Source organism: Diceros bicornis, chromosome 16 (assembly GCF_020826845.1).
Source record: "Diceros bicornis minor isolate mBicDic1 chromosome 16, mDicBic1.mat.cur, whole genome shotgun sequence".
In the NCBI taxonomy this organism is placed as follows: domain Eukaryota; kingdom Metazoa; phylum Chordata; class Mammalia; order Perissodactyla; family Rhinocerotidae; genus Diceros; species Diceros bicornis.
This window is the reverse complement of record NC_080755.1, coordinates 19254108-19278643: the sequence shown is the minus strand read 5'-3', so window position 1 is coordinate 19278643 and position 24536 is coordinate 19254108. Positions and strand designations below refer to the sequence as shown.

At 43.2% G+C, this 24536-nt stretch overlaps 1 protein-coding gene across 2 annotated transcripts in view; it reads right to left on the bottom strand.

Annotated features, from left to right (window-relative positions):
* Window positions 1–24536, bottom strand: part of LAMA3 (laminin subunit alpha 3) — a 242944-nt gene that overhangs the window by 5596 nt on the left and 212812 nt on the right. For both annotated transcript variants that reach the window (XM_058556902.1, XM_058556901.1), the window contains 10 exons: window positions 24409–24528; window positions 23896–24029; window positions 17926–18043; window positions 17401–17541; window positions 15405–15544; window positions 14509–14640; window positions 13261–13414; window positions 8856–9025; window positions 4505–4688; window positions 2279–2419 (listed from right to left, as the gene is read on the bottom strand). In XM_058556902.1, coding sequence (XP_058412885.1) covers window positions 2279–2419; window positions 4505–4688; window positions 8856–9025; window positions 13261–13414; window positions 14509–14640; window positions 15405–15544; window positions 17401–17541; window positions 17926–18043; window positions 23896–24029; window positions 24409–24528 — 1434 coding nt within the window. The remainder of the gene's footprint in view (window positions 1–2278; window positions 2420–4504; window positions 4689–8855; window positions 9026–13260; window positions 13415–14508; window positions 14641–15404; window positions 15545–17400; window positions 17542–17925; window positions 18044–23895; window positions 24030–24408; window positions 24529–24536) is intronic.

Sequence of the window (24536 nt, the reverse complement as noted above, 5' to 3'; positions counted from 1 at the left end):
TGCACCACCAACAAATCACGAATGCTGTCGAGTTAAAATAAGACGCAATGCGCAGCCTCAGTGGGCCTGCGTGGAGCCCCATGCCTTCCTGGAGCTGGCCTGGGAAGAGCTCCTCACCTGGGGCCCAGGGGTGTCTTCTGGGGTTCTGTGATCCCTTAAATTACATCCCAGATGTTCTCTGTACATGCATTTTCCTGGGGAGAGGGACAGCAAGCTTCATGAAATTTTCAAAAAAGTTAAAGAATCACTGAATAAAATCTCTCAACTCCCTGCTAGAATAAATGCTTTTAGGATCCTGGAATCCTACCCAACAGATGCAAGATATGATAATTTTAAGAGAATACAGTGATATTAGAGATGCATGTGGTGTCACTGTCAACAATAAACTACTGATTGGGCTCCCTAGGGAATTTTAGTTTCTTAAGATTTGCCATCTTCTACAATGAAGAGCCTGCATCTGAAACCAAGCGCAGACTCTCTAGGATAGGCCATAACTTAACAGTGAATCCGTGAAGGCTGACTGCAGGTTCTGGTATTCAGAGGCAGACACTGTTTGATGGGATGTCACCCGCCCTCTGAAAGGATGTGAAGGAGGGTAATCCAACGGTTTGCACCACCAGGGCAGGAAGGCTGCAAAAAGAACCTTGGCTTGTAAGAATGTTGTAGATGGGGTGCAACGGATTATCCCAGATATTAGGATGCCAAGTGTGGTTTATCCAAAAGAATACTGAAATTGTGTCCTTGAATAGCTACCCCATGCTGTGATTTCTCTGAGAAGGAAATAGGTACAGAGGTTGCAGAGAAGCAAACAATAACATTGAGGACCTTCCTTAGCAATTAATATGTTACATATTATATATGTATTATATATGCCATATACTACATTATGTTATATATTATTTATGATATATATATACATAAAAGTTTTTATATATAATAAAGCAAAATAATACTTTATGACTTGCTGGGGCTTTGGCCCAAACCCCAGTGCAAAACTTGACTGAGCCAGGCTGAGCCCTGTGGAGACACTGTGGCCTGGGCCAGGTCAGCCTGACCGCCTCGAATCCATGCTGGTGGAAATGACCTGCTTTAATTATGTCCATTTCTAGGCCCAGATTTGAGTCTTGGCCCTTTCTCGCCCTCGGCAAGCAAACATCATACCAGAATGGGCCACGAGTCGTGAACAAAGGGGCAAGAGGGCTGAGCATCTGGCAGCACATTTAGGCGGAGGGCAGTTCCTACGCCTGAGCTGCTGACAGGACCATCCATGTCGTGGGAGCAAAAGACAAATTTGGGAGAAGAAAGAGAGGTGGGTGCGGCCGTCCCAGTAACTTAGGTGTGATTAGTGCCCTGGCAGCGTGGGAGGAGAGACAGAGAGATGGCGCTCACAGACCTCAGCCCGGGAGCCGTGGCCCCATTGGAGCCTCTGAACTTGACAAATCCAGTTATGCACCCCTCCTTCTTGGGGACAGAAGGACTTGTGACTTTCCCTTAGCCCAAAGTTTCCCCAAGTTTGGTTCTCAATTTTATTAACACATATATTCAGTTATTAAGTTAGCCCTTTTTCAGTTCTCTCTCTAACCTTCTGATTAGGGCAAGGAACAAATTTTAGTTTTGTGCTAATATGTCTTAAATATCTCTTTTAATTATATGAGATATAACTGATCACTTGTCAAGCTCTTTTTTCTCCAAATGAAGGGAGTTCAGGCCACACTATCTAGACTTTATTAACACTTTTATTTTCACATACTTATTTTTATGGTTACCTACTCTTTATGGCAAAGAATACTGGGATTCCATTTATGACAGAGAGAGAAAGATCCTTTAAAAACAAATTTAAATTAAATAGTGAGTTGATTGAGAGCAAACTATTAAGTAAATCTTTTACCCAGGTATGGCAATTGTGGCAAAGGTGGCACAAATCGCTAATGTTTGGAAAACATTATCTTATTAAAAAATCTCCATCTACTACCTAAAACCCACGTTTTTGCATTCTCTGGAGGAGAAGCTAAGAGATTCATGTTTGTAAAGCCACGGGGAAGCCCTACATTCACTCCTCCAGGGCCTGTGCCTCAAATGAAGGGTTAGGAATGGGGAATGGGTACCTTCTCTGTGGGCTTATGGACATTAATTAGATATTTTAAAAAATCATGTAAAGTGTTTTGAGATCCCTGAATATCTTGAATATTGAGATTCTTTAATAGTCATTTAAAATATTCTGAGATGATATTATAAGGTGAAATATTTTCAGCTACAGCTCTGAGGCATAACTGTTTACCTTTGGCTTCCCTGATGGGGACCATCCCAGGTACACTGGGGCTCTGAGGCTGATGGTGGAACTTCCAGGCAAACTCCCCTCCCGGGCCCTCAGACCGTCCACAACCAAGCGTCCCTTTTCTCCATCTTGGCCAAACGCCACCTTAAGAGTGAAGAAAATAAGTTCATTGTATTTTTACCTTTGACCATTGCTGTTGTACTTTATTAGTGGTCACAGGAAATTTTAAAAACATGCTTTTCTGTCCCTTCAAGTAGCTTTAAAAAATCAGAGTTTTCTCCCTAGTATTGTCATCATCATCATCATTTTGTCAGATTATGTTAGATATTGAACAGAGTGAGCTTAAAAAGTAAGCTAAAAAGGGTCCGGCCCCACGGCCTAGTGGTTAAATTCAGCACCCTCTGCTTTGGTGGCCTGGGTTCAGTTCCCAGGCACGGACATACACCACTCGTTGGCAGCCATGCTGTGGTGGTGACCCACATACAAAATAGAGGAAGACTGGCACAGATGTTAGCTCAGGGCGAATCTTCCTCAGCAAAAAAAACCAAAAAGTGAGCTAAAAGTTGTTCAAAAGTGAATAAAAAGGTATAATTGCTCTAGAAACTTACACAAAAGCTAAACAACTGAAGAGCCAAAGGATCATAAATAAACACACACCCGTGCAACAGAGGGGAAGGAACAGTTTGTGCAGAGCTAAGAGTGGGGGAGCCACATGCTCCCTTGAGCAGGGCTCAGTAGCAAGGGGCCAGCGGCTACTTCTCTTCTAACAAGAGGAGCAAGTGTGTTAAACTCTTTGCTAGAAGTCAGGCTCCCTGGACTCTAGTGTGGACTCTGCTATCTCATGGCTATGAGACTACTCACTAATGACTCCCCAGTCTATACACTCACCTGTGACCTCTAGCCTCTACTGCCTCCTGACACGTGGGCTAGAAGGTCTGATGGGCAATACAGCCTCTAATGTTCACAGCAGAACTCCTACTCTCCCCAGCTCTACACTGCTCCCTCTCTAGTCACACCCACCTCCTCCCCATCTTCTCTATCTCAGCACAGGCCCCACTATTGACACAATTGCTGGTCCAAAATCATAGGGCTCCATATTGACTCCTCTCTTTCTCTCGCACTCTACATGCAATCCATCCACAAGCCCTCTTGGTTCTGCCTTCAGAACACATCCTGGACAGTCCAGTTCTCCCCACCGGCCACGGCCTCTCAAAGCAAAGGCCATAGCATCCATCTGGTCTCCCTATTCTACTCTTACCCCCTTTTAGTCTCTTCTGCTAATGAGAGTTTTAAAAATATAATTCTGGTCATGTAAATCTCCTTTGGAGGTTCTCTAAAAGCTTCAGAGACACTCAGAATAAAATCCAAAATCCTCACCTTGGCTTCTGAAGCTTAAATGATCTGGGCCCTGCCTCACTCGCGAATCCCATTTCTTATTCTCTGCTCTGTGCACTCAGCTAATTACTACCTCAGGGTCTTTGTACTTGTGATTCCCTCTGCCTGGAATACCCTTCCTACAAGGGTGTTTCATTTGATTTTCACCTCCTGGAGGAGGCCTTCCTTCACTACCCTATCTAAAATAGTCTCTCTACTCCATTCCTTCCTTACGTTGCTTTAGTGTTTTCTCAAAGCACTTACCAGTATCTGACACTATACTGGGGACTTTTTTGTTTATATGCTCCAGGATGGCAGCTCATTAAATATTTGTTGAATGACTAAGTGAGTGTAACTTGTGAAGTCACTCAAGTTTTCTGAGTTCCAGTTCCCTCAGAAAAAAAATAGGTCCCTTCTCGCCTTAAACTGTATTTCTGTAAATCTGGGATGCCTTCAGGCAAGACCTGGGATGCTAAGAATATGAGTCTTTAAGCTTGTGCTATGGAGAAGGCATTCCAGGCTCAGACAGCAGCCTAGAGACCTGGAAGTTGTCCTGAAGGAGAGAAATGGTTCAGGAAGCAGGGGTGGGAGAAGGCAGGGGGAGTGAGGCAGCCCAGGGAGGCGTGGAGGGGACTGGAGAAGCACTGAGTAAAGCTCATCTTGCATTTAGCATGACATCCACCCATGGCGTGAGCAGCAGTCTCTGGTGCTGAGATGTTGGGGGGCTCAGTGCCTCCGACCACAGGCGCTCTCCAGGGCTGGTGCTTTTGCCTGGAGGGATGCTGGGACTCTATTGGCAGCTACTCAACAGTGAATTATGCCCCAACAGGAGGCTGTAACGCAGCTCACTCTTACCGTGTGCCACTTCCCATCATTGCACTTCTCTTTGCTTTTGAGCTTTAGTTTTCTCCCTTCTGCCCCCAATGCAAAGGCCAGACGTCCTTTTGAAAGATAAAGAGCCATAAAGGAGTTCTTAGTGCCCGTGTAAAACACGAGCCCTCTGGAGGATGTTGTCTGCACGTCCACAGCAAACCGTGACCTGTGAGGAAAAGACAGCAACAGGCAAAGAAGGAAAATAGAGCTTTTTAGTGTTTCTCTGAATCTCCGAAGCTGGAAGGGGTGAGGAGCAAACCCCCAAACCCCCATTATTTAATGAATAAACTAAGGCATCTACTGATTAAATGACCCATATCTTTGGGAATTTTTAAAAGCCATTATATTGCAGCATTAAAAGTTTTGTTGTAAAATTTCCTTGCTGCGCTGGGGAATAAGAGGAAGTTCTACAGCAAACAGAGCTAGTGGTGTAGGTCCCAGCCAGCCCATGGCAAGAAGGAGGACACCTTACTTTCAAAAAAAATCTACGTTTTAAAAAATTATGGTAAACTACATGACATTAAATTTACCATCTTAACCATTTTTAAGTGTACAGTTCAGTAGTGTTGAGTGTGTTCACATTGCTGTGCAACCAATCTCCAGAAGTCTTTTCATTTTGCAAAACTGAAACTCTGTACCCATTAGACAACATCTCCCATTCCCCCTCCCCGCAGCCCCTGACAACCACCATTCTACTTCCTGTCTCTCTGAATTTGACTGCTCTAGGTACCTTGTATAAGTGAATTCATATAGTATTTGTCTTTTTGTGACTGGCTTGTTTCACTTAGCAGGCTGTACTTTTTTTTTTTTTTTTGTGAGGAAGATCAGGCCTGAGCTAACATCCATTCTAATCCTCCTCTTTTTGCTGAGGAAGACCGGCTCTGAGCTAACATCTATTGCCAATCCTCCTCCTTTTTTTTTTTCCCCAAAGCCCCAGTAGACAGTTGTGCGTCATAGTTGCCCATCCTTCTAGTTGCTGTATGTGGGACACGGCCTCAGCATGGCCGGAGAAGCGGTGCGTCAGTGCGCGCCCAGGATCTGAACCCGGGCCGCCAGCAGTGGAGCGCGCACACTTAACTGCTAAGCCACGGGGCCAGGCCCGTCAGCAGCCTATACTTTTTAAACCCAGTGAATATGCATTCTATTTTGTATACACGCAAGGAGAAGGGGGTTGTTAGAAGTTGGGGAACAACTTGAATAACAAGGATGTGATTTAAGCATCAGGTAAGCATTTTCTTTCTGTAAGACATATTTAACACAGAGGCACAGAAGTACAGATCTGCCTTCTCCCACCCACCTTTACGTTTCTTGGACCTTAATACCCCACTTATGATGGAACAGGAGTTAAGCAAGTATCAAGCAGTAAAAGCAGAGAATGAAAGTTAATGTTCATTTGTGTGATGGTTACATATCATATGCATATCTGGCTAAGCAAGCTTTACTTTCTATGAAAACTCACATTCATCATTCATCCATTCATCCCATTCATTTATTCATTCATTCAGCAAATATTTAATGAGTGTGTAGTATGTATAAGGCACTGTGGTGGGCAATGGGAATGCAGTGATGGAGGCTGCATTCCTTGAGTTGTTTACGGTGTGTGGGTGCACTGAGAGGGGTGCCTAAAAGGGCAGCGGGAGAAGATGGCGGGAGATACGGGTATCAATAGGCTGTCACCACCCATTCCCTGTCGTTTATGTCTCAGCACACGCCAGACAGAGGGCAGGAATTGGGTCTATTCTGCTTAGGGCTGTATTCCCAGAGCCTAGTACACAGTAGGCACTCAGAATACAGTTACAGAATAGAATTAAATGGTCAATGGAAAATCTAGAGGTAGAATCAGGAAGTGGAAGAAACAATTACACTGTTACTTTTCTTTGCTTTTTAACACTCTGAGGCTGAGCAAACACTGAGATGCACTTTACTTCTTCAGATTAACAAGTTTCCTTGAGGGTAACACTCTTCAAAATGAAAAGAAACCTGTAGTTGTTAAATCAAACCAAGCAGATGGTGACACCTCTCAATATTTCTCTTGCTGTATCTGTGTGTTAGTGCGGAGGTTTGGAGAATGAGGGTTAGCCATTTAAAGAGGCAGTTATAACTTGCTACAGAATTAAAGCACTTGACATATGTGGGCGTGGGTATCAGACCTGACATTTGCTTTCCAGAATTATTTCTTAAAGCAGCTTTCTTTCAGAAAAGACTAACACCCAAAAAAGACAGCCGTAGATTCAAATCCCAGCACGTGATACTGTAGATATGACTCTTCATTGCTGGAGGGTAGGAGGGTAAGACAGAGAACCAAGTAGCATTTGTATACATTCACCAAAAGGTTAAAATAGTGGTACAGTGTTTTAAAGGAGAGGAAAAATTGCTAGACTATAAATCAGAATGAGACCAACAGAATAGTCCAAATCTTGCAACATCCTGAAAATATACTGTGATTGTATTGTATTTAGTTCTAATACTTGGAACTAAAATGATTTAAAAATTATATTTACTGATGACTATTTTTTTCACTTTCCCTTTAAAAATGTTACCTTTTTCATCTATTACATATAATTTAGTGCTGGATGGGAAGGTGCTGGAGTTGAATCATCAGAAGCCAGATAACTCACTACACTGAATGTGCTAAGAGAGAAAGTGCTCTAGAGAATGGGGCTGCGGAGGGTGGGGGGAGGGCAGAGCTGGCGGAGAAGCTGCAGAGCCAAGGAGGCTGAGGGAGCGGAGGCTGGGAAAAGGGTAGTCCAGGGCAGCGCCCGCAGGGAGACTGTTGTCATTAAGGGCAGCTTGACCAAGATAGCAGTGACAGGAGTGGGGCCTCCCTACCAAGAGGTAGCCCCGGGAGGGGCTGATAACTGAGAGGGACACCAGTTCTGCCACCTGCTTTGGTCTCCCACTAGCACAGTTTTGGCAAATTAGGGATCCCAAGACTTTCCATGCGACAACTGGAGACGTGGAGCTGCTGCCATAGGCGCTCTCCTTCAGCTTGGCCCTTCCCCTTTCTGGCCTTCACGCAGGCACTTGGCTTACTGAGTGGGCCTCCAAGGACCAGCATGTTTCAAGCTATTCTCTCCCCTCCCTGCAAGGAAAGCATTATCATCCCCACTTAACTGATAAGAAAATTGAGGTTCAAAGAGATGTAGCAATTTGCAAAAACAGGTGAGCCAGGCGTAATTGTGCCAAGTTTATGGAGAGAAAGCTGAGGCTCAGAAAGTTGAACAACAGTCCAGTGGCAGCCATGGAGCTACCACTCAGAGCTCCCTTCAGGAGAACCGGGCCCGGGGCACAGTGGGCTGCCAGCCCCCAGCCTCCACTTGGGTCTGCAGTGGCACACGGGTGACTACCAGCCAAGGACCGAGCTCAGCAGCAGAACTAGAGCGGGGCCATTTATGCCCAACACTGGACTCTTCGAAGGGGTGACCCTTGCTTGTGGATGCCTCATAGGCCTGCCTGACTTTCTCAGAGCCCCACGGCTGTCTGAGGCTCTTCCTACCCGATCCTCATTCCTTCCCCTCTCCTTTCACAGGCCTCAGGCCCAGTCTCAGCTAAACGCTCTCCTGGCCAGCTCCTGCTCTCTCCCCCTGTATCTTCCACAGGAACAATAAATCTCTTGCACATCTAATTCCATCTTGACAGCTGCATCCCCAAGGACCTGAAGGGGCATACGGCCTGAGGTCACACAGCCAGCAAGCAGCTGAGTGGGACTCAAAGCCAGGTCTTAAAACCAGGTCTTTTTGACCCCTGGGCAACTCTGCTTCTGTAGATAAGTCATAAAGGAATTTTTGGCGCCTTTCTATCTATGTCTTCTTCAAATCACATAAAAAAGACAAGCTTTATTTTTCTACTTTTTTCTGACATAATCAGTATTTCTGCTCATTCCCTCCTTCCCAAAGATGATGCAACTTGTTAGCACAAAAAGTCCAAATGTACTCTCTAAAAATGATTTATCTGGCACCGAGTCTACCTACCAGAATGATTTTCCTCTGACTATAGAATGCAGGAGAAGAAAGGTGATTTATTATAGAAATAAGCAGCAGCTTTGGAAAGAAATATCAGCCTTATTTTTAGAACACCGTCAATTCTAAACCAGAGCCGAGTTGATTGTCTCAGCCTCTGAGCTGCACAGTCACATGGGCGTTCCAGCTGTGGGGAGGGAGCACACTCAGGCAGTCATGCGCCGTCTCTTGTGCAGGCCAGCACCTCTTTTCACAAAAGTGGTAGTGCCACCTTCATTAGTGACAGGTACATTTTGTCATGTGGGCTAGCCTGCCCTGGGGTAGAAGCGCAAAGTCAGGTTCTGAGTTGGCATGGGGGCAGGAAAATTAAATACCTGGATTTCAGCAACTCCTGGGGAAGTGTGAATAGCAAGTGGCTGGTGGGACTGTCACCAAACCTGAGCGCTCTGTGACTGGCCTGGGCCTGGGGAGGTTGTGGGCAAGACTGAGCATCTCGCCATACCTCCTTGCTCCTCGGGAAGGCCACTGGTGTGTCCTGCAATGGCTGCATGGGAGAGAAGCCAAAAATTAGGACAGCTAGCAATCAGGTGAAAGAGTGAAGAATGCTTATCTCGCTAAATGCCTTGCTCAGTTTTTACTTCCGATCCTAGGAGATGAATTCAATAGACATGAATTCATCCTTGGGGAGGATGCATGGTATTCCCATCCTACACAACTCGGGTCTCTTTCCTGACTGCTGCTGCTCCTGGGACCAGTGGATATCCAGAGCCCCTCCCCACCACGGAGGAACCACAGCGCTCCTTGAGAGAGCCAGCATCTGGCCAGCAGCATGGAGGCCTGCACAGCCAGCCAGTGGAACATTGAGCCTCCAACCCTCCACTTCCCCGCTGGGCCATTCACTTGGGCTTTTACAGCAGGGCAGTGAAAAAACAGAAAGCAGGCAACAGAAGGTGGGGGGACCACAGCCTGTCCCCACTTTCATCAGTTTACCCCCACACAGAAGTCTGTCCAGAGCTGGACGATGCTTTGCATTTTTGAATAGGACTGAGTTTTCACACAGAAAAACAACCATAATAAATATCAAGTGTGACTAGAAAAACTGTTGGAAGAAACCGAGATTCCCAGCCCTTCCCTCTTTTTTCTGTGCTGCAGAGCCCTGATTTTGATGATGTGTCTACGCCTCTCCCACGGGGCTCAGAGCTCAGTGAGGATCTCCGTTCACCAAAGCGAAAGGTAGGGATTTGCTGAGCTAGGGATTGGTTCAGGCACGAACATGTGACCCCCTCTTGGCCAATGAACCTTGAGGGGAAGTAGGCGGGTGGGGCCTCTGAGAACTTTTCCTTTCTAATGGAGAAAGCAAGCCAGCAGATGGGCACTTCTGGTGCTGGGCCCTGTCCCATGACGATTTGAAGCCCGGAACCACGCAGGGTGGAGCTGAGACAACTGTGAGGAAGCAGATGCAGTCCTGATGGGCTAGGCCTCAAGCCCCACCTATCCCCAACTGTCCATTTTGTGACACTTTAGATCCCATTACTGTTTAAGCCATTTTGCATTCAGTTTTCTGGAGCTAGCAGCTAAAGGTTTCCCAACAAATTCAAATTCCTTCAAGATTAGGTTTTCCTCCCTGACCTGATTCCTGGATAGGGTGCTCAGAAAGCAAACTTGATACCAGTTATTTAAAACATTCTATGCTTACACATTGCTATGTTCAATCATACCCACCAGAAAGTTAAATGAATTGTTAAAAATCACTTAAAATCCAGCCAAACCTGGATCCTACTGGAGCATCTTTCCTGGGGCTCAGAGCAGTGGGGCCTCACTCATCTTTGAAAGATTCTTCTCTGTGTCAGTAGCAGTAACGTCAAGATGAACAGTTTTCATAGATACTCTTTGTTACCAACTCTTCCTTAATTGTCTTAATGGCACCAACATCCTTTAAGGCACCCAGGCCCCACATCTTGGTCATCATGGACACCCACCTTCTTTGCCTCTTCCACGCGTTCAGTTTCCATGTCCTCTGTTCATCTCTGTGACATATTTTGTTTCCACTCCTTAATTTTCACTCCCAATCCTTCTGCCCTGAAAGTCAGGCCCCTGACTCTCTTGCCTGGACCTTTGTAGTCATTTGCCAGTTTGATTCCTTGTCTGTAAAACTTTCCTATACCAAACCATCCCACAAGCCGCTGCCAGTTTATTAATCTTTCAACATGGCTTACAGTACTCCTTTCAATGGCTTCACGTTGACTATAGAAAAATGTCAAAATCACATCAGGCCGTCTGAGGTTCGCCTGATCTGGCTCAAGCATGTAATTCCAAACTTACCTCCCCCACTCTCCTTTCTCCATCAAATTTCCCCTGTTCACCAAGCTTTCCAAGCCTGTAGAGGCCACATGATATGGCTTGAAGAGCACGTTCTTTGGGATCTACGGCCCTAAATTTGAATTCTGGTTCTACCATTTACTCACTGGGTGCTCTTGGGCAAGTTTTGTTTTTGTTTTTTAACCTCTCTGAGACTCAATTTCCTGACCTGTAAAGTTGGCATTTTATTCTGCTCTCAGAGGGGTGTGGTGAGAACTGAAAGCGACAGTACAAAGACTTGTGAAGATCAAAAGAATGTACGTGAAGTGTATCGTACCTATGAGTACCACCCACATCCTGCCTCCCAGCTTTGGGCTTCTGCTCAGGCAGCAACAATCTTCATTGTCTAAATTCACCCCTCCTGCAGACCCAGTTCATGTATCACCTCCTCCAGGAAAATTCCTGCCACACCACTCCTGTAGCATGTTCTCCTTTTCACTTAGGTTATTAGTGTGTATAATAATAATAATAATAATAATAGCTAATATTTATTGCATGCTTACCATGTGCCAGGAACTTTTCCACGTGTTTTGTGTTTATTACTTCATTTAACTCTCACAACAATGCCATGAGATATTACTATTATATATCCTCATTTATGTTGCGGGAAATAGACCCACAGGGAGGTTAAATAATCAGTCAAGGTCACACACCTAATAAGTAACAAGACGTCTGACTCCAAAGCTCACCCAGTAGTTAACCACAAAGCTTTATTGCCTCCTCTCTGCTATTGGGCTTTTGGAGGCAGAAGTAATGTCTTATTCCATCTAATCTGGGGGCTTGGACAGACCTGGGGAAGATTAAATAGTGTGTTCACCGGCATCTCCCATATCAATAGCCTCTGTCCCACCCTATCTGCTGAGGCCCACTCAGAGACGCCTGACAGTCTCCTGCCAGCTTTATCCACCTGCATGTCCGCAGGCACCTGTCACTCAATATGCCACAAACTCTACTCATTCACTTTCCCTCCAAATACTTGTCCTTTTCCCATCTGCATGAATGGCATCTCCACCCATCCAGTAACCGGACTAGATGCCTCAGAATTATATTAACTCCTGCCTCTCCCTTGCCACCCACATTCAATTATTTTCTGAGTCCTATACATTCTATCTTCTAAATAGCTTCGAATCCATTTCCTTCTCTCCATCTCCACCATCACTGTGCTAATTTAGTCTCTCAGTGACTTTCAGACTTACAGTAAAAAAAAAAATGAATATACGACTACATTCCTGATAGGCCAGTTCTAAAGATGTTCTTTTCATAACAGTAAAATGACAACCCTTTATGAAGTATATTTCTTCTTAATAGCATAAAACATTTCTTATTATGTACTATCTATTCAACTGCCCCAAATCATTCTGCCGCAGGGAAGTATTGGCAGACAGGCAGCATGTGGTTGACGTTAAGTGACAAGTGAACAGGAGTGCATTGCTCTTAAGAGGGCATGGGCTCTGGGGTCAGGATGCCTGGGTTTGAATTGCGACTCCACCTCCATCTGAGGGAGCTTGGGCAAACTGCTTACCTTTCAAAACCTTGGCATCCTTTTCTGTAAGATGTGGCTGGTAATAGTACTTCTCCCACAAGGTTACTTGCGGATTTAGTAAGAAAGTCCACTTAAAGAGCTTAGTGCAATGCCCGGCACATCAGAGGCGCTCAGTGTTATCCATTAATCATATTAATTGTAACCTCAGACATGGGGAGGTCACAGTGTTGACCTCAGGCAGAGTAAAGAATCCTTTAAGCTCTAAATCTGTTTATTTCATTATGATGCTTCCCCTCCTCCAAACAAGGAATTTCATTTTCTTTCAGCCTCTCTTAGTGCTGCACATTAGAATCACCCGGGAGCTTTATAAACTCCTCTGCCTGGACCCAGCTCAAGAGCATCTGACTTAATTGGTTGGGATGCAACCTGAGTGTTGGGATTTTAAAAGCTCTCCAAGTGTTTCTAATGTGCAGTCAAGGTCAAGCCACACTGGTCTCAGCATGGCCTGGGTGCGTGTATGTCTTGTCCTAAGAGGCAGGACAGAGGGGTGTCTGTGGGGATCAGAAGGGGCATGGCCCCTGTATTGTAGGGATAATCATTGTACCTGCTGGAGACACAACAGAAGGGTCAGAAGAGCAAGACATCAGCTACAGAGATTGAGAAACCTACGTCGAGGTTCTATCTGTTCTATGATTGCAAAAATTGCCAAATTTTCATCAAGATACAAAATAAAAGCTAAAAAGAAAACCACTTTGACATTTTGGTGTAATCCCGCTGTCGATGACACATCAATCCTGGAGGCAGTGACCACCATGGGATCAGGTGATCTTACAGCCCTCCCTTCGCTCTACCCCCCTCAACATCTACCATGAGGCAGGATTCCCTTATGAGAATCCTCTGGAAAGAATCAAAACCCAGTGTAAGATTTTGACACTTACCTGGTTGATACTGAAAGTCTTGGCTTTGTTAAACTTTGAAGAACCTTTAAATAACATTAGAAATGGTGGTTTGTTTAAACTGCAGCCTCCCAGAGACACCCCTCTCTTGGTAGATTTACTGGCCAAATCCAGGACTGCGGGACTCTGTGATAACCTGGAATGAGGGCAGAAAAGAAAGCGGCTGCCAAACTCTGACACATTCAGACAGACGCATTGGCGAGAAGAGCTTTTTTCAAAAATACACATTTTGCTGTCATGGTTTCTAAGTAACTTTCATCTCCTACCTGTACACTACATCTACAGGGGGCACTAGGCTCATGAGGGACAAGGATGTGCTGTACCCACCTCTGCATTCCCTGAAATACCCAGCACCGTGCTCTGCCAGCAGAAGGGCTTGACAAACTTTTCTTTTTTCTTTTTGAATGGCCAGGATTGTGGCAAAGCCGGAATACTATAGTTCTTTCTTTGGGATGGGTGTCATATAGAAATATGAAGATGAAATATGCAGAGAGGAGAAACATGGGCACTGATGATCCAGGATGATGGTGAACATCAGGAAAGCGAGTATCTGGAAGGATTTATCTTACTGCATTTAAGCAGGAAAGTCTCACAGATACTCTGCTTTATTTTATGATTGTCGTCCGAGCCTTGATGGACCACAGGAGCCCACAAGCTCCTGATAGGCTGTCCAAGGTTCGTGACCAGTCCTGGGCCCTCCCTCTGCCCCCGGGAGTGTTTTGCCTCTTATCTAAAAATGATCATTTTGTATCAAAAGAAAGAACGTTTAAACATTTGCATGCAAGCACCAGGCTCCACTTTCTCTGAAAGGTCACGTTCCCGTTGTGGGATGTGGTTTCCTGGCGCTGCACTCGTCCATGCAGTTCCTTGGCCTTGAAAACCAGGAAGCGCTGATTAAATCTAAGTGCGTAATCTTGATTAAAATGAAATAAAATTTCAGTGTGAATATTTTTCAGGGCCATAACCTGAAAGTTAATTTTAATTAGACGTTTTCCAAGGTTATGTGCCAAAGCTGCTCCTACAAAGGCAGGCTGGGCCCAGGCGTTTTTTGTTGGTTTGTTTTTAATGTCTGTATCTTGTCCAAGGGGGTGTTTGGAGAGTTGGTGGTATGAGAGCCGTATGCAGCACGTGGTGACGAATCCGACTCTGCTAACAGACCAGTGATACGCCTTCCCTGTCAGCAGGCCATTCTCGTTCTTGTTGGCCACACATACAGAAAAGGGCACGCACCTCTGGACAAAGACGTTGCTGATACAACCCTCAAACTGACCCCCGCCCAGACGCAGGGATTGCTGGGAATTTGCGAAGCCTTGTAGCCTTTGGTTATTTTTCAGAGGCTGGTCATCGATGAGAAGCCGGAGTCTGAAAGAGGAGGAAATCAGAACAAGAGTGAGACTGCTGGAAGGAAGGTTCCTGCCCTGCGGTCAACTTACTGACCTCGACTCAGATTCAATATCTTTTACTTAAAATAACTCCTTAAACTAGACTTATTTTTAAAGAGCATTTAATTTTTTTTCATGTATTCCTTTTTGCACATATTTTTATTAAAGTATTCTATATGTACAGAAAGTGCATACATCTTAAGTATGCAGCTGAATGAATTTTTGCAATGTGAATACACCAACATCACTAGCACACAGATAAAGAAGCACCAACCAGAACGCCAGGAACCCCGCCTGGGGCTCCCTTTCCATCTCTAGCCTTCCTCCTGCTCCAAGGGTAACCACTACCTGAATTCTGACAGAATAGATTAATTTTGCCTGTTTTCAAATTTTGTATAAATGAAATCATAGGAGATGAACTCTTTTGTGTGTGACTTCTTTTGCTCAGCATTACGTTGTGAGGTTCATCTACGCGGTCATATATAGTTGTAGATCTTTTATTCCCATTGCTCCCATTTCATTATCCTGTTTTGAATGTACCACAATTTATTTACCCATCCAACTGTTGATTGATCAATTTGTTTAATGAGGAAATTAATACAGAACCAGGAAGAAGGCCAAGTCTTACTAGTAAAATAGTGTCAGCATCAAGGACAAATATTTCACAAAAACGATACTAGAAAATTCCATTAAATTAATAAACTAAAATTCTTAGAGCTCTGGCAGAAGTGCCATTCCACTCACCCAGAGGTGTCGCTTATTACAGATACATAATGCAGTAAACCATCCATGTACGTCTGAGGAGATTTAAAAATTGGGCTGCTGCTATCCCTGGTGCTCAGTTCAATGTGACCATCTTCCAGGGTGACCTGCAGGCTACTTGTCTGAAATCATCATAGAATATAACCATCAATGCAATTAATTTGCATTTAAGGATTACAAATGTATCAATACTGAATTTATGATCAAAACTATGTAAAAAGGTCAGGATGTTTTAACTCAAATGTTTTGATTTTGCTATTTTTGTCTAAAGATTATTTTTGAATATTTTGACATCATGTTTACGAATATAAAAATCTTATGCAAATCAATTCAACACTGAGAATTTGTCAAAAGATTTTATGGACCTACAATCACAAATTAATTTAATTTCTCCATCAATTATACAAAACAGTTAAACCATTTCTAAATTTTCCTATTTTCACTTTCATTCTGCTAAAGTTATTTTCATCATGATCAATTCTTTTATGAATAATTTTTACAATGAAGACTTGATTTATCAATTTTTTTCATATATGATTATAACAATGATATCTTCTCTTCAGCCATTACGAATTTTTAATTTTCTGGTCATAATTTCTAGGAAGTTCAATTTTCCAATGTCAAACTCTGCAGATCTAAATTTTGGCAAGATGTATTGATTCTTTCTGTCAATTTTTAATAAAAAAATAAGTGTAGTTCTGGCAGTTGTCATCTTAATTTTGTTGATTTTTTCCCACCACGTACAATTTTTGCAGTTTTCAACAAGATGTGATTCTTCAGTGAGCTTTTAGTCTAAAACAATTTTTACAGTGTGTGGTTGCAATCATTGTCAGTTTTATTTTACGTTGATTTTTTTGAGTTGTCAGTATTCATTATAAACTGGGTAAAAGAATGCTAATTGATACGTATTTCTTAGCTAACCCATTAGGAAGTTGAGGGCAATGTTCCTCAGACAGTTCTAGGACTCCCGTATTGTCCAGAACGGGACATGATCTCATCTGTTGCTAAGCCAGTTCTTCTGTCTGCTTTTGACCATTTTGTGTATTGTGTACTAAGTGTCCCCACCCTTGGGAACACTTGTTGGGTGTCATGAGGAGACAGGTACTGGGTGTCAAAAGAGCTAGGTCAAAACATTCTGCTTTGACGGAAAAGCCACTCTCACAATCTAAATGTTAGTATGTGCTTCTCCAGGGCTAGTTTTCAAAAAAAGATGTCTAAAGGCTGATGAGCAAAGATGTCAAGAGAGGAGAGGCCTTCTCATATGACATAGCCACAGAGGCAGCTACCATTCTTTGTTTCAACAAAGACTCGATGGCTATTGTGCTCGGAAATTCTTAACAAACAGATCCAAGAATGACACTGCTCTGCTTCTACTTCTATTTTAAAATCCCACTCATTCCACAAGGGGATTTCTAAGTATTAGTTGACTTCTACGCCTACATAACCACATTAGCTAACTCTTCTTACGTTAGAGATGGTACCTCCTTGAGAGAATTTCTGTGGCTCTGTTGTATATGAACAAAGAGCAAAGGACTACATTTTCTCTCATTCCCCAGATGTAAATATTGCCCAACTAGCTACTGCAAAAAAAGAATCTGAAGAACTTCTTTTGTGGAATTGAAAGGAATAATGGGGATACATTCTGATTTTTTTCTTAGATCTAAAACCTTAAGCTACATTATTACTTATAACAGTTCTAATTCACCTTAACTGATAAAATATATCTAAAAAGAATGAAAATGAGTCCATGAAAACACAAAAATTCAATTCTGTAAACTATAATGTACTTTCTAAGCCTGATTTCTTTTAGTACCTACCCCAGGATGGGAATAACTTCCACGGTTGAAACATACAATAGCATTTACTGTGTGATGATAGATAAAATGCCCAACTAATTTACCTCCAAAATCTCTCTATTGTATTTGACATCTTTGAGTCAGGTTTAAATCTTGTTCAATATGCACGCAATATTTCATACCCGTGTCTGATGATTTAATAATATGCCACTGGGTTCAAAGGTCTGAAAGCCAAAGGAGGCCTGGAAGTGGCTGGGCAATGGGAAGTCCAAATTGGTGAAACTCATTTGTCCTCCCCTGGAGAAGGAGGCAGATCGCACGAGCTGAAATGCAAACATGGAATAAATTACTAGCATCGTAATCATTTCATGGCTGAAATACAGTATCTTAACCCAAGTCACTTCACCTGACCTGATTCATGTGATTTACGTAGCCCTGGGAAGAAACAGAGTTTGCCTTGGGCATGATAATTTACCAATCATATGTAAGTTTTTATGCATATAGTTGGTATTTCTACTTTCCTACAAATTCAATACATGAACCTGAAGAGGTTCTGTATCTTGCAAGTATGTGGGGAATGTATATGAGCCAGTTCATCATAACACTGTGTGCTACCGGAAAAAAGTCAAAAGTTGATGTGTTAATGAATACCGAAGATGGGTCGGTTGTGGAGTACTTCTTTGCAAGGTTTTGAACTCTTCACTTACCTTCCAGTCTTCTGAGCATTTTTTTGTTACTCCCACAGTATCATTCAACCTAACGACACCAGTAGTTTTCTTCAGATTTTTCATGCAGCCTCGGAAAGCAGGTGTAGAAATGTTAAACCTGATTTGGGATACAAAAAAGGGAAGAGGTGTATCATACCAGGCTTGCCTGAGAACTGGAGCTGAAACACTGCACTCTCTTACTTCTGATTCATAATCAAGTACATATTTGGCTTTTTTTTTTTTTTTTGCTGGGAAAGATTTGCCCTGAGTTAACATCTGTTAGAAATCTCCCTCTCTCTCTCTTTTTTTTTTCCCTCCCCAAAGCCCCAGAACATAGTTGTATATTCTAGTTGTAAGTCCTTCTAGTTCTTCTATGTGAGCTGCCGCCACAGCATGGCTACTGACAGACGAGTGGTGTGGTTCTGTGCCCGGGAACTGAACCTGGGCTGCAGAAGTGGAGTGCGCTGAACTTTAACCACTAGGCCATCCAGGCTGGCTCAACAAGTTCATATTTTATGGTTATCTGTTCTCATGGGATTTCTACAATGCTACTTATTTTGTGATGCTGGGAAAATCTACTTCCTTTCTATGTGATTACAGTCTAAGCTTTTAAGATGAATACAATAATGTTGCTAGAAGAACGGCCAGTGTCCCCAAAAGGTATAGAGACATAGAAGATGTACAGTATCTAGAATTGCTCTCCCACTCCCCTCCTGGAGTCATGGTAGTGCATGGTGAATAGGAAGTATATTAATAAATCAAAATACTATAAATATTATATAAATATATATTAATAACTTAATAGATAAGTAATTTGTTAGAGTCAGGAATGCTCTAGAAAACTTTTTGCTCTTTTTTTCTGTCCACTTTTAAGTTACCCACTATAAACTCAGAAGAAACAAACTTTCTTTTTGGTTCTAGTCAATTAGGAACAATGTGGCTTGGTGTTTAATCAATGCCAAGACGGAACAATGGAAAGCTCTGTCCAGCCTCATATGCTGTATCTACCACCTCCTAACTGTGCAACCTGGGCAAAGGGTCAGTGTGAGGATTAAACAAGTTAATGCACAGGAAGTGCCTGGAACCATATGTGGCAAGTGGTCGTGAATACTCGGGAGGTGTTTCTGAGAACCAAGATAGTGTTGCCCTAGAGCTGTGGGCTCTGGAGCCAGACTACCCAGGTTCAAGTCCTGCCCCTGCTGCCTGAGCACGGGACTTAACTTCTCTGTGCCTCTGTTTCCTCATTTATACAATGGGACTATGTTGATCTGTTTCATAGGGTTGTCATGGGTTTAAATGAGTTAATCTGTGTAACACTCTCAAACGGTGCTTGGTGCAGAGCAAGGACTCAGTGTGAGATGGTATGTCAGTTCCATCATGACAAGAGCAACTTGTAAAGCAGCTCTTCCTCGGTGGCTGCCTTGGCATCTCCCCTCTGATTGACTTTTGGATCTGTCTAGAGCTCAATTCATATAAAACATTAACATACACGAACTGACTGAAGTCCAGGCAAATCTTTGTGTTTCTTAAACAAACGATGTACTAAGAAAACTACAAAGCATTCATTTTTATTCAATTCATTATAAACAGTTAAGCTACATGTAATATGCATAAAATTAAATTTCATTAAAAGTGAATCCTCACTGGCACTGCAGCACAAGCTTAATTATTTTATAAACATGGCTTTTTGCCTCAGGAAAGGGGGAACGTTCATATTAATTCCTGGAGCTTGTCTATTTATATCTATATTTAGATCCATTCTCTTGGGTTCCAACATGTTTTAGACCCATCAACATCTCCTGATGCCTTCTTTTCATAAAACATAGGTCGAAGGAAGAAGAAAGTGGCAGAAAAGAAAAGGAGGAAAGGAGGGCAGCTGACAGATATGGAGCACCTATTTTGGGCAAGGTACTGTTATTCCATCCTCACAACAACCTTCTGAGGGAGATATTTTCTTACCTGACATTTATTGAGCACTTCCATGTGCCAGGCACTGTGCTAACTCCTTCACTCTGAATCCTCACACTCACCAAGAGACGCGTAGTTACCACGCAAGGAGGCTTGGGAGGTGAGGGAACTGCCTAACGTTACGCAGCAGGAAAGCGGCAGCACTGGGATCTAAGTGGTCAGTGTGTCACACAAGCTAGTGGGACTCAAAGTCCTTGTTCCTTACGCTTACACAGTTTTTGGACCCACAGCACTTAGAATGATCATGACTCTTTCTAGTTACCCACAGCAGAGATGTTAGGATGGAAGATTTATTTCCACCATTTTGGGGCATTCTTGTTACTCCGGCTCATCTAAGGACCTAGAGTTCCACGTTTACTCCAGGATGCAAGAGCTGGACACACTTGCTAGAGGAATGTGGTTGTGTAGGGGTGTAAGTTGTGGTATTAATGGGTTAGTACACTGGGGTATGTATGCGTTTCGTGGGCCAGTCCATTCACAAAGCTTAGCCAGGTCCAAGCACACTACAGGCAGATTTCAGAAGGCAGGAAGTGCAAAATGTAATGCCAAACTCTGTTAGGCACTTAGTAAATGTCCAATAGATCCTTGACTGATTTTTACTTCTCAAATTGTTTTCATTTTTTATTTTATTTATTTATTTTTTTGTGAGGAAGATCAGCTCTGAGCTAACATCCACGCCAAGCCTCCTCTTTTTGCTGAGGAAGACCAGCTCTGAGCTAACATCTGTGCCCATCTTCCTCCACTTTATATGGGACGCCACCACAGCATGGCCTGACAAGCTGTGCATTGGTGCCTGCCCGGGATCCAAACCTGGGCCGCCAGCAGCGGGGCGCGTGCACTTAACCGCTACGCCATAGGGCCGGCCCCAAATTGTTTTCGTCTTGATGTTTTATTATTATACTCTGTGACACAATGATGTAGGTCCTCAGGAACAATTTCTTGTTGGTTTAAGACTCTCTGGCATTATCAGGGATGACTTTCTCTTCTCACGGAAAGCAGATGGGATTAACAGACTGTGAGTTCTGACTAGAATCCTAAACAAGTCACTCCAAGATCTGGGTCTCCCAGATCCAGAAGGTGCACCACAGAGAGGAGAAAACAGAATACCTACAAAATCTCTTCTTCAAAGCTGCTTTACTTAGAGATTACACTAGCTTGCTTCACTCCACATTAAGTTTAAGAACATACTGTCTGTAAGGGCCTTCCATTTATGACAGGGGTCAGAACGCCTTCTTCTTTTGAAAGGATTGCTGGCTGCCCCCACAGAGCTTGGCTATGGGTTATCAGTAGAACTCCTCTCTGCCCACCTCATCCCCACAGTGACCCATGTCAGAGGGGGTTTCAGGACTCTCTGGACCATCAGGGACTTCATCAGAGGGATGAGGCAGGGCCAGAAACAGTGGAATATTGCTTAGCATTTTACTTACGAGAGAGTAAAAGCCCAGTGAAATCTTCTGACTGTCCTCTATCCCCTGCATTTTCCCTATTCTTGTGATTTTAATAAAAAATCTAAGCATAAACTTGCCCAGAAAAAGGAAGCAGTCCCTTGTTTAGAAGACCCTAAGACAGATTACTAGGAAAATTCCATATGTATATCTACATGTGTATGTACAACTATATCCATATATGTATTTCTTTACTGGATAGAGATGAAAAGGTAAAGAAAGGTTGAGTGCTGACTTAACCCAAGGTCACACCACTCTTCGATAGCTCAGCCAGAACTAGAACCATTTCTTCTGATTCTCACTCACTACCTTTTTCTAGTAAACCTTGCTTGACTGCACCCACATCGCTGTCTGTGGGCCTTCCGCTGACACCACAGATGCAAAACACTGACCAGTGGCTTCTGTATTGCCTCTGAGAACTCCTCACGGCTCTGAGTGAGCCCACCTGCCCCCATAACCTCAGTGCCCACCTGTACCCGAGCTTTGTTCACCCCTTTTCCAGCCTGGACTTCTCTCCAGAGGTCCAGGCCTTGTGTCCAACCCCTTCTGGGCATCTCCACCTGGCTCTCTCTCGGGCTTCTGGAACTCAGCCTGTCTCAGACCGACCTCATCACCCTGTTCTCCACTGGCACTCTCCATCTGCCCAAGTGCTAGATCAGAAACCAGGTGTTGTTCTTGAGCTCTTTTCTCCTTTACTCCCCAACCCAAGCAACCATGCCGTAGTGCCCATTTCATGTGCTAAATATATTGGGAATCCACTCTCTCTTCTTCATCTGCACTGCCATTTCCCTGGCTAGGCCAGCCTCATCTCTCACCTCTGTTAATACACTCGTGTTCCAACCACTCTACCTGCCTCTGCCCTTTTCCCTCTTAATCCAATCTTTGCCCTGCACCAGAGTGAGCTACTGAAAACCCAAATTTGATCATGTCTTTTCTCTGCTAAAGTGCCCCCTACGGTTCCTTATTGTGACTTTCAAAATCCTTTGTGGTCTGGCCCCTGCTTCCCACATCAGTCCATGCGTCATCCTTGGCTTGCTTCATGGTGTCCTCCAGGTCTTTGAAAGTTCACACTTTCTCTAGCTCTTTGCTCTTCACATATGTTGACGGCTAGCATCTTTCAGATCTAGCCAGAGCCCACTTTCCTGATGCTCCCAACTGGATTAGATTCCCTCTCTGCCCCCCAACACCCTGAGCTTCCCCTCTCGTGGCACTGCTCACACTCTACTGTCTCCCTTTCCCTATGCTTGAGGCTCTGCCCAGTTCATCAGTGTCTTCCCAACACCCGCCACATTACTTGAGGTCCTAGACACTCAATGAGCATTTGTTTAATGAACAAACGAGAACCTCAGATGTGGGCAGGAGTGCTGACTACCTTAAATTACTCTATTTTATTATATTTAATTGAATAAAATCAAGATTATTGACCACTGATAACTAGCTATTCATGGTTCAATTGCTATTTAATATTGATGATATTAAATATTAATATCAGTTCTTTGGTTCTCAATTTCTTCATCTGTAAGATTCAGAGGGTACATACCATGATCTACAAGATCCTTCCTAGTTCAAAGAATCTAAGGAGTAAAGACATTCACTCTCAAACTCTGTTCAAGTGCTAAGCTTTCTCACCTGCATGTTTGTCTTTAGGGGCAAGCCTGACAACTTGAAAGCAAAGATTAGTGCCTCCTTACTAAGGATGGACAGATGCTCAGATGTATAAGGATTCTAGAAGAAAGAATACTTGTACACATCTTATAAATGACACCTAGTACTCCTTCCAACTGATTGATAAATTAGGAAAAAAGCTGAGTCAGATCTCATATAAAAGTAATCATAAACAAACAGCTGGGAGTGCTCTTAGCTTAGTCATGAGGCTGTACTAACCCTTCCAGGGTATCTTCTTTCCACATGTTATCATCAGCTACCTAAAAGCTTTTTTGGAGGATATAAACAAATTAACAAAATGTAAAAGTTGTTTTTAAGTGCATTCTGGAAGTGTTTTTTTTCTCACTCAGATTAAGATTTACTTCTTTTCAAATTAATTTAATCCATTCCTGTATTTATTAATCTAAGAAACAGTTATGCACCTGTTCCATGCTTGATAACATTGAAGGGGGCAGGTAATACAGATGTGCCTTACATTCTAGGAGATGCTTCCTGAAGGCAGCAATGCCAGCTTTCAGCGCCCATGCTGCTTGTCAGGCCATGGGACTGCCTGTGCTCTCCAATCCTGCCTTTAAGGACTCCAGGGCCACAGCCTCCATTCTAACTGGCACATTGTCAACACCAACTATATTCCTTGTGGTTGTTCTCCTCCCAAGAATGACAATGGGGGCGGCACACAGTTCCCCCATTTAGCCCCTCTTTCAAATGGCCAGTCCCATTATCCAGTATTCATAGCCTGTTTTACTCTGTTGGCTAACACTGTTAATACTGAAAAGTTAACTTTTCCAACTTGTTGGAATTTAACAACGTAGACTTATCAGTAGCGATCATAACTACTAAGATAGGCAATCTGCTGCTTTTTTTCCCGAAAAAAAACCCCATATCATCTTACCTTTCCCTGATTGAAATTGGAATTCCTCCCAGATAATATGTGCTGAAATCAAATATTTCACCTTCAATTTTAATGTCTTGAACATCCACATTTATCCTCATACGTTTTTGGGCTTTTCCAATTTTGATCTGAATCTGAAATAAATGACAGATGAATCAGCAAGCAATGGGAAATAAAACAATCCTATTCACAGTAGTTCAGAGCTATTGTGATTTGTCTTCCTTCAGATTCGTGTATATACACGGTAGGAAGGCTCTGAACAGCAGCACTTTTGGATAAAAATATAATATTAAAACATTTTAATAGAAATGTTTCCATTTGAAATTAATCATGTTTTTTATGTATGACATATATATTTTGTATATTTCATGCCTGGATGGTCAAATTTTAAAAGGATGTGTCCCTTGGTTAATACTACAAGTTCACTTGGTAACAGAAAAGTGTTTGGGGCACTGACTTAATTTTAAAGGACTAGGGACACTTAATTCAAGTAAACAGACTCAAAGGATGTACCGTGTGATCTTTCCCGTCGTTTATGAGGACTCTAATTCCTTTTTTTTCTGATGTCTCTGAATTCAGCTTGTATCGCACCAGGAGACTGCCATCTTCTATATCTAGAGATATGAAGCGATCCTGGAGCA